The sequence below is a fragment of the Hoplias malabaricus genome, chromosome 12 (assembly GCF_029633855.1).
Source record: "Hoplias malabaricus isolate fHopMal1 chromosome 12, fHopMal1.hap1, whole genome shotgun sequence".
Classification (NCBI taxonomy): Eukaryota; Metazoa; Chordata; class Actinopteri; order Characiformes; family Erythrinidae; genus Hoplias; species Hoplias malabaricus.
The window spans coordinates 24,265,366-24,280,415 of NC_089811.1; the positions used below are offsets into that span (position 1 = coordinate 24,265,366).

The following is a 15,050-nucleotide window of genomic DNA, read 5'->3' on the forward strand; positions in this document are numbered from 1 at the left end:
AATGTTATTGATTTGTGTTCCTATCACCTAACACTATTATGTGAAAGATAGGAGACCTACTTTTCAGGTGGATTGCACCTAAAATAGTGCAATGTATATTGGATAATAAAACCGTTATATTTAATATAAGCTTCATGTCTCTGTCTACTGCACTGTTTGAGTGTTAGTAATACTAGCTTTATAATATAGAGAGTAGGACACTAAATGTTGAAGAGCCATAATTTTCCAGACATAAGAAACTCCTCCCTTTGCGTTTCCCATTGGAATTGCCATACTAAATAAATAGACTAGGTTTAATATTCACTGAAATGAGTTGCTCTGGAGCAGGTGCACATGAGCAGAAGTTCATTATGCCCAGTGCTAAATGTCAGATAGGGTTGGATAAAGTCCACTGGGCTGTATTGCATTGAAACTGAGTTGTGGGATGAAGTGGAGTGAATATGGAGTGATCCAGAGCTAATTATCCAACACCAGTTCCTGAACTCATTAATGCTCTCGTAGCTGAATGCCATCAAATCCACAGAGCAAATATGTCCAAATATCTAGTTTAAGGCTTTTCCAGAATAGGAGCAGCAGAAGAAACATGGCCAGTGCTTTAACTTGCACTTATATTTCACGACCAAGAAAACTTTGGGGCAAAATAATAATCACATGAACCCAAACTCATCAGTACCTAAGCACAGGGTTGTGGAACAATGCAGCTGATATTCTTGAATGATGGAGCTCCATCCAACACTTTTTGGGCGAGTCCAGTGAACACTGTGAAATCAGAGGAACCTGGTCCACCACCTCTAACCCTCAACAGCCCTGAAGCAAAAAGGCCTAGGGGCAGTAGAGGGAGAAGACCCAGCTGTTTAACATATGTGGTTTGTTTTGGAGCCTGAGTCTGGGAGACTCCACCCAGATGGGACCTTGAATCCAAGATCCCAGCGCTGAGAGGCGAACGTACTAACCACTAAGCCATCATGCAGCCCCAAAATTGTCCCACTCAATTTGTCATTATTGTTATTATTATTATTTAAGATTAAACAGCAGTTTGTACACATGTAAATATATGTGTCCACAATAGGTGCACGTTAAATTAAAAATGTTTTAAAAAGGTTTGGTTGTATAAACAACACTCACTTGCTAATAGTTTTAGCACAAAGTGGCAGTAGAATGTTTTTTACTAAAGTCCTTTAACTTGATTTTTCCCTAATATGCCACCTTTGCCCTTGAAAGAAACTGAAACTCCATCCATGTTAAACCTGCCCCAATAAACTAAGTTCTATTCATGAGTTGAAGTGACTTATTTTTTGTGTGAGTGCCATATGGGGTCTGAATGTTTTTTTTAGTGTGCAGCTCTAATATAAATGAATGGTAAAGATCAAATCAAATCAAATCAAATCTATTTATATAGCGCTTTTCACAACTGATGTTGTCACATTCAGCTTCACAGAATTCCAGTAAGACAAAGATTTGACATGAAATGTAAAAACAAATGTAAAACCCTCAAGTGAGCAAGCCAGGGGCGACAGTGGCAAGGAAAAACTCCCCCAGCTGAGGAAGAAACCTTGGGAGGAACCAAGGCTCACAAGGGGTGACCCATCCTCCTCTGGTCAATCTACTGGTGATAATAGTTAGTAGTCCGTGAGAACTTCAGTGTAGGGACAGTAGACATAAGGTTATCTCATACACAGCTCATTTTCCTGCACTGGAGAGAGTATTACAACACCTAGAAGCACATAATCCCACCTCCTCTCTATGTCAGGGGGTAAATAATGAGGAGAAAAAGTTAGTTCAAATCATTTAGCCACATTAGCATTTTCGTCACAGGATCATAGCATGTCCGTCTCTAATGTGTTTCTCTGCTTTTCTGTCTGAATCTGAGTGAGATATTCAAACACAAATCATGTATAAGCTTCAGTAATCATCTTATTATATATCGACAAAAGATCATATGAGCAGGGGCTTTTAGAACGTCAGTCACTGGTGTATGTATGAATGTATGTATGTGTGTTTTTGTGTATTGTTAGGAAGATGTCACTGTGGGAGCTGTATATGCCATAACCCTGGTGGTAAAGGCCTGATCAGTGGACACCACTGTGAGTGTGATGACAGCCAGTGTGTGGATGAGGACTCGGGAGAGGTGTGTGGAGGTACGCCTCACTAACCACATACTCCCAACACCACAATACAAAACCACACTGCATTACAGGTCTGTAAACCAGTCGAGTCTTATTGGAACATGGAAGGTTTAATTCTGGTGTCATTGAATGGTATTACACAGCTGGGGCTTATTTTTAAAACCCTGACTCACTCGCTGTGCATGAAGAATCATTTGCAGATACTGGAAATCTGAATTTAATCTTAAAGTCTATTTTAAAACACACTATTGAGAATTCAACAACATGGATCAGTACAGTAGGGATTATTTCATATGGGAATCAGGCACACATCTCAGTTCTATACAGAGCCGTATGTGAAATACTAATAAAATATAGAAACTTTCAATTGTTCTTACCTCATTAATTATAATACACCTGCTAATCTAATAGTAATAGTACAGAAATATTACACACACACACAAACACTGGATACTGCACATCCAACGCAGATACACAAATATTGGATCACCCATTCACTGACTCACTCACAGCTATGTACAATTTCACCTGACCAGTCCACCTGCCAACATATGTTTTTGGACTGTGGGAGGAAACTGTAACACCTGGACGAAAACATTTTTACCATGTTTCCAAAGTTGCATGACATTTAACCATACATTTAACAAAAATAATAAAGGATCAAGACATTAATTCCCTAAATAACTAATAATAGTTTCCATGTACTATATCAAAATTGCTGGACCTTAGATTTGGTGTCAACAGAGTGAAGTTAGTTCAAACCAAATGTATAACTGCTTTGAATAATCTCCTAAGAGGACAGCACTATACTTTTTGGGCAAGGTTAACCGTTACATTATAAAGATTAACATAATGCTACCCCCACACCTCAAAGTGAATGCACATTAGGCAATGCCCCCAAAGGAACTACATCCCCACCCAGTCCACTTTAATTAACAGGCCTGTAATTTTATTTGAAGAATGCATTTTATATATTTAGCTATGATGGCTTCATAGGAAATAAAGTCATTAAAATGCTTTGAAGGTTTCAATTAATAGAGCCTGAATGTGTCCCATGTAACTGCATTTAAATGACTGGCTAGGGCTATAGCCATATTTCCTCTGTGGCGTTGAGAGATAATAAAGCAGAGCTGTGCAACTCTAACACTCGACTGGCTGTTGTCTGCCCCCTCTCCCTCTGTTTTGGTTGCAGGCCATGGCAAGTGTTACTGTGGAAACTGTTACTGCTCGGCCGGTTGGCATGGAGATAAATGTGAATTCCAGTGTGACATCAGCCCATGGGAAAGCAAGCGGAGGTGCACATCTCCAGATGGCAAGATCTGCAGCAACAGAGGTGTGTTTTTCTACCTTCATATGATAAAATAGCATGAGGTGCTACTGCAAATGATTGTAAATGCTGTCACAGAAGTAGATCAATGCAGAATTAGGAGTCTTGCCCAAGGACAAGAGTGTTCAGACAGGGAGTTTAGATCTACCTTTTCCAGAATATCTGATTTCACCAACATAGATATCCTGTAAAGTGAACATCAAAAAGTACATGAAATCTAACTTTGTCCATTTACATTTATATCCTTTTTTTGGTTTCAGTCTGATTCAAGTCTCCAAACATGTGTTTGAGTTTGAGCAATCAGACTAGATTCCTTTTTTTCATGATGCAGTGTTTCCACACTCCTGTCTTGTTAGGGTGACCTACGACTGCTTTCCATCCAAACCTTAGCAAATGTTTGGAGCCATAAAGAGATGTTGTCAGAAGGATAATAATAATAATAATAATAATAATAATAATAATAATAATAATAATAATAATAATAATTTTTAAAAAGCAAAAGGTGTTGTGTTTCCATCCACTACACTTTTGAACATAAACATCAGATGATGTAGCCTCTTGTAAATAGTGGGAATGGAGATGGAGTAAGATGCAGATAATTGAGTGGTTTTTGCTAGAATGTAGGAGAGTGCATTAAAAGCTAGCGTTCTGGCATACTTTGCATCTGGCATACTTTCTGGCGGCATTTGTGAATTTTGAGCCATTTACATTAAGCTTTTTTAATTTGCATTTTCAAAATACACAAAAACTCAGTGGATGGAGAACACGTTAATGTGGCAATGCCAGAAAATTTCAGAAAAATGAGATTTGACAACTTGTAACTTGCAATGTGAACAAAACCTTATTGCTCCAGCATGGTGGGCTTGCCAAGACTAGAAATCAAAGCCCCAGCTCCCCGATGTCATGGTGTGATGTTATCCACCACACTAGCTAAACAATACAGGGGTGTTTCCTGAGTGAAACTGCACTTGCTCTATATGGCTTGGTGCCTCATTTCAGCCTCTTACAACATAAGTTTAAGTGACAAATACAGATGATATCCGGACAGTGTTTAGCTCCATTCCCATGCTATCACTGGGAGGAGAAAAGAAGGAAAAGAGACCGGAGGGGGGGAAAAGATCTTCCAGGAAATCACTCTGAAATTGCTTACAGCTCATCAGTTCTGGAGTTGTTAAGTGGTATATTTTCTGTGCTTACCCATGTAACTTTTGCCAGGGGGGACTTCTTGCAATGGTCAAGTGTCACAACCACAGGTAGATGTCATCAGATATCGATACAAAACTTGTCAGGGGATATTAATGATAATAAAAATAATAAAACATTTGTTTATATAGAATCTGTAATGACTGAAGTTTTGGATCAGGACAGGTGTTGAGGAGTATAATATGAGAGGGCTTCCAATCACATTTATTACACGCAGGGGTCAGTTCATTTGCTGGCAAGAGCAAACCAGACAAACCCATGATCAACAGCTCAATATGCAAGGATCAAGGTTAAGGCAAGAACTGGCAAGAGCAAGGCCAAATGACTGTGGATGCATGCGAGAGCTAATGAGTGCATGAATAATTTGCTATCATGTGTGGTTTGAGAATGAGGAGCCTGGGTGGAGCTGGTTTATTGATTCCAAATGGTGCGTGTTCAAGTGATAGCGTGTCCTCTTTGCTGTAAGGCTAAAAGATTCTAAGCACAGGCAAAAAAAGATTTGTTTTTTTAAATTTCTTTCCCTTTTAAGTCACAATAAGTTGGTGGTTTGAGTGCACATGGTATAATGTGTGTTACAGAAGACCTCATTTGTTGTTAAGTTCTGAGACCTCCCCCTGATTGTGATTGGTCATAATGTAGGGCAACCATATTTTGGAGTCCAAAAAAAAAAGAGGACACTTGGGGCCAGGTGGTGGTGGACAACGACTGTATAAAAAGTTGACAAATGCATCCATAACCATGAAACTATGTTGTTTTACATAAATACAATACCTCTGTGGCCAGATTCCATTCCATTCAACATTCGGCTGAACAATAATAACTATAAATTAAAAAACTTTTTGTATGTTCCTGAGAGTTTATGATCATGGACATTCTGTAATTTCTTGTTCATACCAAACTGAAAACTGAAACATTGTATTAAAATGATATATAAACAACTCATTTACACCATAAAATTTAAGATCATGGGAGTACCATTTAATGCTGATGTTTTTGTTTAATGTTACTAAAAGGCACTGTTTCATTTACATTATATTTGGTTTGTAAAAGCTCATGTGTCACAGAAACACTTCCACACATGAAAAGACTTTGATAAATTACCTTAACTTTCAATGCATTTCTGTTTGAGACTCTAGTAAAACACTAATATTGAATAAGCATTTGTAACGAATATTAAATAGGTGTTTCACCTCCTTAAACTTTGACCTCATGTACTTAGGTTGGAGTGACCACAAATCGAAGAGCATGAAAAGGCTTGAGGATGAGGCTCTATTCCTCTTCTATATGTGTAATAATATTACATAGCCGTTTCAGATGTACAGTCATGGCTAAAAATGTTGTCACCCCTGAAATCTTTCCAGAAAATGAAATATTTCTTCCAGAAAATGATTGTAATTACACTTTTTTTTAATTTTATTTCCTATTTATTTTATTTCCTATTTAATTTTTTTTTGTTTATTTCCTTTGTGTGTATTGGAACAACACAAAAAACAGAGAATAAAAAGCCCAAATTGGTATAATTTCACACAAAACTCCAAAAATGGGCCAGAAAAAAATATTTCCATCTTTTCAAAATTGTGGGTAAATTACTTTGTGATGCTTGTTTAAACTCACCTGTGGCATATAGCAGGTGTGGGTAATATACAAATCACACCTGATACCAGATAAAAAAGAGAGAAATTGACTCCATCTTTGCATTGTGTGTCTGTGCGTGCCACACTAAGCATGGAGAACAGAAAGAAGAGAAGAGAACTGTCTGAGGACCGTAGTTCCTCAAAATCTTCTACATTGCCTTTAACATAGCCCTCCATCTTACAGTAACTTTTAGGATAAAGGTGTACAGCGGATTAAATGTTTGTGAGGTACCAAGTTTGCAAGGGAGTTAGGGAGTCATCAGCAAGCTACCCACCAGAGAGAAAAAATATTAATTAACAGTGACAAAAGTGTTTTTTTTTTTCACAATTTAAATGCAGTCTGTATTATGAAAATTTGAAGGATTCGTCAAACCTTGGGAAACCTTGAGCAATCATTAAATCTCCAGGAGAGGTGATTAAACTTGGGATAATCAACATCAGCAACGCGTGCACACACACACACACACACACACACACACACACACACACAAACTAGTTTATTTCTGGATGCATTTACATCTGTTTACATCTACAATAATCCAGATTCTAACCATCATTCAAAATGAATTAAAACAAGCATTCTTATGCAAAAATGTTATGAGTAAGGATTACGGGATGCCTGTTGTGCCTTTATAATAAGAGATTTTACTGGGGAACCATACTCTCCCTCTCTCAGAGGTATTTCTGCCAGGTGAAATGGTCAGACTCAAGCAAACAGATCACAGCAGTGGGAGGGAGGTCAGCTCCTTGAGATCGCAGGAAGCCAGAGGTCCTCATTATTTCAGAATTATCTCACACTAATTTCACACCTGCATTCTTGGAATGCTACCACAGTCAATGTCTTCAGGCAAGGAACAAACTGCATAAATGTACCTTAGAAAGAAAAAGTATGTACCTTAAAGTTCCTTATTGGAAAATGAGCATATTTGTAGTTTTTTTTTTATTTACATTTTTTATTTTTTTTTTTTACATTTTCCATAACCTAGTGCTTTATCAAAGAGAAATAATTATACAATAGACATGTAATTATGACAGAATGTACAGTGTCAGTATGTTAAAACATGAAAAATGTAATACTGATGGTAACGACCCACTGATTATCTATCTAGATACATAGATGGACTGACAGAAAGAGAGAGAGAGAGAGAGAGAGAGAGAGAGAGAGAGAGAGAGGGGGGAGAAAGAGGGGGAAAGAGAGGCAATGAGTGAGGGAAATAAAGAAAGAGATGAGGGAGACTTGTAAATGATATAGAAGAAGGGATGAGAGAGAAAAAATGAGTACAGAGTGAGAATGAGGGAGAGTTGGAAACATGAATATACTGGAGAAACAGGAAGAGTGAGAGGAAAAAATATATGAGGAGAGTGAGTGAGTGAGTGAGAGAGAGAGAGAGAGAGAGAGAGAGAGAGAGAGAGAGAGAGAGAGAGCAGAGTGCAAGAGCGCAGTGGTGCTAATGACCTCTCAGTGCATACTTCTTGTTAGAATGATTATGACCTCTTAAAGACTTCTTAAAGAGTTCTCCAGGACTCTGATGCAGCTCTTTAGAAATGCAGGGAAGCCCAGCTGGGACTGAAGCTCTCAGTGAACAGGAGAATCTAAAGTATATCTCGACCTACTGAAGTGTAACAAATAGTGTAATTCTTTTTTGGATTCATGCCCAGCTATCTCCCCAGAGTTAGACTCTGCCAGTTTCCACTCGCTGTGTGAATGTTCCTTTTATGGTACAGTGCCAACCAATGTGAGACTGAGAAGAAAAGCACATGGTTTCTCAAAACACATGAAGCTGCATGCTATATATCTTCCAAAAGCTTTTGAAAGAGTCATAGTCTGTAAGAAAATTGATAAACAGTACTGTGAGAAAGTAAAATATTAACATTCAGATATCATTTCCAAAACATAATGTCTTAATCGGCACTATGCACAAGTTATTAATTTTTCATGTGTCAGGTAAAAAGAAATAACCCTAATGAAACTTAACCATGCTTCTTTTTCTAGCAGAATTGATTAATGTAATGGTCTCTTAACTGAACTCCCAAAAAATGACAATTAAACGGCTTCAGCTGATTCAAAATGCAGCTGCCAGTGTTCTCACTAGGAGTAAAATAAAAGATCACATATGCCATCCTTAATTCTGTTATGTCCCCACTGTGTGTTCAGGTACTGTCTCTTTAAAACCACGCTCCCAAGCTGTAGTCACATGATTCTTCCCCTATCTGCCACATGGTAGCAACCTAAATGAAGAGGCTGACCAAGCAAATCGAGCAGCTCGTACCAAACAAAAACACAGTGTCTGTGGTTTGGACGTGCTGTGTTTTGACTATAATTAAGATGAAACAGAACAAAAAAGAATCCAAATGTAAACGCTGAAAAAAAATTGTTTCAGTGACCAAAGCACAATCACACACCAAATATAAACAGTGCTCTAAAATACAAGAAAGGTACAAGATCCAAGCAACATTAGAAAAAATATCCCAGCTTTAATACTGGAGCATATTTACAGCACAAGCCTCGTCACTGAACTATGAGTCAAAAATACAAAAACAAAATAATCGTTCATTAATCATAATCGTGGTGAAATGTACAATTAATCACGATATTGATTTGTGCTCATATCGCCTAGCACTATATTAAGGTATTGTTACTGGTCTATATATGTCTTTATAATGTAGGACCAGCATTTATCAGCTCTGCTACAGAGATATTAGCGGAACAGTATTCTCAGATCTTTAGGAAATGGTCAGTTAGTCCTGCCTAAGGTGAAAACTAAACATGGAGAAGCAGCATTTAGTTACTATGCCACTCTTAAATGGAACCAGTTGGAACTCAAGACTAAAAACATTCATATATGTGCAGGATTACAGCTCAGTTTTGTTTTATTTGTCTTTTATGTTTTAAATTTTTTATCATTTAAACTTTTAATTTTATTTCTACTGAATTTTAATGTGATTGCATGCAATTAGGGGAGTCTTATCCATTAGGGTAGTAGTGGTGACAAGTTATGATTGGGGAGAAAACGTTGCAAAATATGGGTATAAAATATGATTATATTAACATGTGTAATGAAACTGTACATCTTTTATTTTACACTCTGCTGTGGTTAGTGCCGACCCATTTTCTGAAAATGTATAATAATAATTATTTTAAAAATTAAAGGAATGTTTCTAAAAGAGTTCCTCTGATGGCTTTGCTGAGGAACCATTTTTTTGGTAGATTTAATTTGAAAATGTATTAGAGCTGAAAGTCCGGCCTAATTCTGGATACTTGAGCTGCCAGATACACAAGGTTGGCCTGAACCCTTTTAGAACTGAGCCATAATTTCCACTCAGAGAACTCAAGCAGTAGAGCTTTGCCTCAGTCATGGATGGCTTTGGCAGTGGCAGGGCTCAAGCTCTTGTCCTGGCAGGGGGATGCAAACCTCTCAGCCAGTAGTACCACTTGAATGTCCAGCTAATCCTGTGATCTTGCCAAAATTTGAAATCCAAACATGCAAACCAAAATGCCTTCCTTTTCAGTACTCTTTGTAACATGTCCTCAGTAACCTTGACTCACAACTTGGAAGTGTAGCACATGTTATATAAGTGTTCTCTCATATGACAAGGGAGGAGATTGCAAAGAAGGGAGGTTAGAATGGCCACACTAGGATAATCAGTTAACTCATCATTGGGTAATACATACTGTTTTTGGATTGAACACCAATATATCATAACATATTACCAGACAAGGGGTATTTAATTAAAATTCATTAAGGTCCCGTTAGAGACATTTTTCTCAAGCCAAGGTCTGGAACATTAAAATATCTAACTTGCATTATGATCAGTGCTATAGTCTGTATATTGAAGTAGCCTATTAGTTAGCTCAAACTTTTGTGTAGTTAACAGCAACTGAATGTCAATTTAAAATACAACTGCAGTAACAGTTCAATTCACACTGAATAGAATGAATTATAAATAACATCTTCTAAATAAAATGCTCATTTCTCATTTCAAGAAAAATGTTAAAATTAAACAATGCTTTTGAATAAAATGCACACATTACAGGTGACAGTCATGTTTTAAATAATAAAAAAACAGTTTTTAATAATATTCAGAGGATGTTCCCCCAATTAAAACCTCTCCAGTTTGTTTACATGCTGGAAACCGGTTTAATATGTTTCCAAAGCGCCAGTGTCTGCAAACAGAAGAATAAATACTTTAAAATATGGCCTCTGTCCAGTATGCTAGGCTCACTGTCTCTTTGCTTACAGCAGAGAAATGCCATCTGGAGATGTTTAGACAGCAGAGTATATTTCAAATCTTGAAAAGAATAAATTGAGATGAGGATATTGCTCAATTACTGCTTCATAGGTCGGTTATATTTATTTAGTTTTGCTGATTTAGATTACTTATTTTGGAATTGAGGCCAAATTTTGGAGACTGCTAACTGCATGTAAATAAACACAGACCATACACTAGTAGGAAATTAAACAACTCGAGTTACAAATGAGTTTCTGTGGTAATTCAAACAGTGAATAAAAACTTACAGATAAGATAAACTTCACCCTTGTACAAATAACCTTTTTTTCCCTCTAACAACCCATTCCACCTTAAAAAATACAGAGGTTCTGAAAGTAAACAAACCAGAGATAACAGCACTCCCCCAGAATTGTTGATGTTTCCTTTAAAATAAAATGACTAATGCCTTGTCTTGTAGCTGGAATTGACTTACTGCTTTTCCCCACTAGCTTCACAATACCATCAACCCTCCTCTGATCACTGCACAACCAACACGTTGACTGGATGTTTTTGCTTGAGATGGGCTTTCTCCATAACCAGCAAGCCAACTGGCCCCTTTGCTGAAGCAAGGGACTTTATCCATAAACTTTAACCACCCAGAAACATTGGTTGCTCTATTCCTGCTCCATTGGTGGGTAATACTGACTTATTTTTGTGGTTTCAGATTACTTAGCTTGCAAACCTACCACAACCAAGAACCAGATGAATCAGTTACAGAAAATTAATGAATGAATAAATTAACGAACTAACAGACTATATCAAAAGTATCCGTTATAATTAAATAAATTAAATAATAAATAAAGAAAATGCATTATAATGTAATAAATAATCACATGACTTAAGATACCAAACAAAGTTCTTTCTCAGCTACTTCCAGTTATGTTTCATATCTCCTGACCGCCAGGGCGGTGCCAAATATGGATGTATCCCTGCCGTGCCACGGCCAAACGAGAGCGTATGCCAACGAAGTCACTCACGTGACACAGCGTGAGAATCCCACGCAGTATATAACTGCTCGGATCACGCTGTACTGCCTCCTTCTCTTCTCGCCTTGGAAGCCGATTGAGCGCAGCTCGCCTTGAGCTTCGGAATTTTTCCCGACCTCTAGAGCTGTTTATTTTTCTTCTCTTCACGTCTCTTCGAGGGATACGTCAGCCGACCGCCGTACATAGCCTGGTACACCAGTGCTTAGGTACGAGCCTATACGCAGTACGAATCACCGCGAACCTAACGGGTGAGTACTTTTCTCCAGCCTTTAGTCGCACAAGCCGCGGTACACCGAGGGCTACAGCGCTAGGCATCGACGCGTTTTTCCTTTCTGCTCCTCAGTGTTCGGTACACCGAATCCACTGAGGCCACGCAGTATACGCCGGTAAGGAATGGCTTTTGTGACGCAGAGGTTTTTCTCCTTGGCAATGCTATCTCAGATTAGCTGTATTCACTGCCCCTCCATTTTGGAGCCCAACGATGGACACCGACTGTGCCCGTCGTGTCTGGGCCTGGACCACCTGCGCGAGGCACTTACGGACCCGTGCATTGATTGCGCGGTGATGCCCTTGGCCATTCGCCAGGAACGCCTGGCGGGCCTTGAGGCACGGAACACGGCCGCTCTACCTGCAGCTGCACCTAAAACACGAGCCAAAAGAAGCGCCCCGCGCCTCGCGGAAGAGCCGCGTCGGAAAAAGTCTTATGGGGCTCTATCTGACAGGATGGACACTGTTTTTTCCGAGCTGAACCAGCTGAAGAGCTTGGTTTTAGCTATGGGCAGCCAGAATCAGAGGCAGTCGGAAGAAGCCTCTGTGGATTCTCAGGACTCTGGGTTGCTGCCTCCGGAGCCGGACTTAGATATTCTTTCCACGGTTGCATCGGACATGGGGTTCCCGACCATGCCACCTAGTGGTCGTGAGACTGAGGCCCTTACTCTAAACCCGAGCTCCCCACTGCCGCCTCGCTCTTTCTCTTCGAGTGGAGCTAGAGAGGATGGAGAAACACCTCCGGCGTCTTCACGCAGGTCTTCGGTGGAAAAGACATTGAAACTAGCCCTGGCCAGGCTGGGCCTGGATACCCCAGCGGCAGAATGCTTGCGCGCTAACGCTCTGTTTAAGCGCTTGGAGGCAGACGGACTTGCAGTACCCCCATGTCAGGATTTTGTGGCGGAATTCTCTGCCGCCTTTCGTAGTGAGAGAGCATGTCGTCCGACAGATACGGCTCGCATGCTATCTTCCATGTCTGGAGCGGCTGAATACGGTTTAGCGAACATGCCGCCTATCGACCCCTGTGTAGCCTCAACGGTGGTTTCACCAGATGAGGAGCCCCGCTGCCCCAGTGTGGAATGCAGACGCACGGACGAAATGGTTGTTAAACTGCATAATTCAGCGACGCGGCTGGGTAGGTTGCTCAACACGCTATGCATCCTGCTCATAGCCCTTCAGAACCCTCCTGCTACCGCAGAGGACCCCACCGCTCCAGAAGAATTGCTGAATCTGGCTCTTTTAACAGCTGGCTATATGACCCATGATACTGGACGGCTTGTGGCCACAAGTCTACATGCTCGTCGTCAAGTGTGGCTGGCCCAGTCCTCGCTACCCGAGCCGTGCCGTGCCACACTACGATCAGTACCCCTGGCTCCTGGTTATCTCTTTGGCCCTGCAGCCAAGGAAGCCCTGGAGCGCCGCTCCTCCCTCACAGAAGAACGGAAACTTAATGGCGTGGGACAATCACAGAGCTTTCGTCGCCCACCGCACAGAGTGCGGAGTCATGACAGAGGACGGCGGATTAGCACTCCAGCTCCCCAGGTCCGCCCAGGCGATTCCACGGTTCCTGTGACGGCCCCTAGGCGGCATGCACGGCCCCCTAGACGGCATGTACCCCACGGTACTACAGCAGATCGTCGCTGACATGTCCCGGCCGGTGACTGGACCCCTCCCTGCTTTCCATCAAGCTTATTGGGACAGGACGGTCTCAGATCCATGGGTCCTCAGGACCATGTCGAGGGGTTACAGGCTGCAGTTTCACCGCCGGCCATTCCTAAGTTCTCGCCCACTGTTTACCAGAGTTCAAGACCCAAACCGGGCAGCAAGGCTCTCCCAGGAAGTTCGAGTTCTCCTGGACAAGGGAGCCATAGAGTTAGTGGCCCCTCATGTTCAGACAGAGGGTTTTTACTCTGTTTACTTTGTGGTTCCCAAAAAGGATGCTGGGCTCAGACCCATTTTAGACCTCCGGCGGCTAAATGCCTATTTAAAGGTTCTACCGTTCCGGATGTTGCACACAGCGGTCACCCTTCGTATGATCGACAAGGCAGAATGGTTCACACTTGTCGACCTTGCAGACGCCTACTTTCATGTTCCCATTGCTCCGGAGCGCAGGTGCTTCCTCCGGTTTGCCTTCAATCAGAAGGTGTACCAATTTCGTGTCTTACCATTCGGCCTCTCCCTGGCTCCCAGGGTTTTCACAAGGTGCGTACGTGCCGCACTGTCCCCACTTATGGCAGAGGGACTGAAAGTTCTGCCTTACCTCGACGATTGGCTCGTGTGCATCCCGACAGAACAGCGTGCGCACAAGGACACACTCCAGTTGCTGCAGCACGTACAGGCACTGGGGTTCACTGTAAATTGGGGCAAGTGCGTGCTCACTCCAACCCAAACCATCACCTTTCTGGGAATGGTGCTGGACTCACACCTTATGAGAGCATCCCTCCCTTGGGCTCGTGCTCGAGCCATACTCTGCGCCATCCGCCGCTTGAAACTAGGACGCAAGGTCCGGTTTTTGGATCTCTTGCGGCTACAGGGACTGCTTACCGCAGCCTCACAGGTGGTGGCACTGGGGAGGCTCCACATCCGACCCTTCCAGATGTGGATCACCAGCTTAAGGCTGGATGCAGTGCATCACAGGCATTTTCTTGTCCACATTTCAGGAGAATGTGTTTCTGCCCTGAACATATGGACCTCGGTCACCTTCCTCCAGTCAGGTATCAGGCTGGGGTGCATCCCCTCCCGCAGGGAAGTGATTACCACAGACGCGTCCCCCACTGGCTGGGGGGCAGTATGTCATCACAGGGCACTTCAGGGACTCTGGTCCGACCGGCAGGCCCAGAGCCACATCAACACGCTGGAACTGCGGGCAATATGGCTTGCTCTGAGACATTTTCTTCCCATTCTCCAAGGGAGGCATGTCTTGGTATGATCAGACAACATGTCAGCGGTGTATTATGTGAATCACTTTGGCGGAACGAGATCCCGCGAGCTCCTGAGCGTTGCCCAGGGTCTGTGGACATGGGCTTACCCAAGATTCCTGTCTCTCAGAGCGGCACATGTGGCTGGCTCCTCCAACAACGTAGCGGACACCCACTCCCGCCACACCATACACTCAGGACAGTGGAGACTGCATCCCGAGGTGATTCAGTCAGTGTGGAAGTTGTTCGGGAAAGCTCAGGTAGATCTCTTCGCCTCACGGGACACCACGCATTTCCCCCTGTGGTTTTCGGAAGAGCCG

At 41.8% G+C, this 15,050-nt stretch overlaps 1 protein-coding gene and 1 long non-coding RNA gene across 2 annotated transcripts in view; one reads left to right on the top strand and one right to left on the bottom strand.

The window, feature by feature from the left end:
- The window catches only part of itgbl1 (integrin, beta-like 1), a 120,687-nt gene that overhangs the window by 43,989 nt on the left and 61,648 nt on the right, over positions 1–15,050 (top strand). The window contains exons 4-5 of the mRNA XM_066685829.1: positions 2,016–2,138; positions 3,319–3,459. Of these exons, the coding sequence (XP_066541926.1) occupies positions 2,016–2,138; positions 3,319–3,459 (264 nt within the window). The remainder of the gene's footprint in view (positions 1–2,015; positions 2,139–3,318; positions 3,460–15,050) is intronic.
- LOC136710361 (uncharacterized) overlaps positions 1–15,050 on the bottom strand; it is a 68,524-nt gene that overhangs the window by 20,989 nt on the left and 32,485 nt on the right. The gene's annotated exons all lie outside the window — the stretch shown is intronic.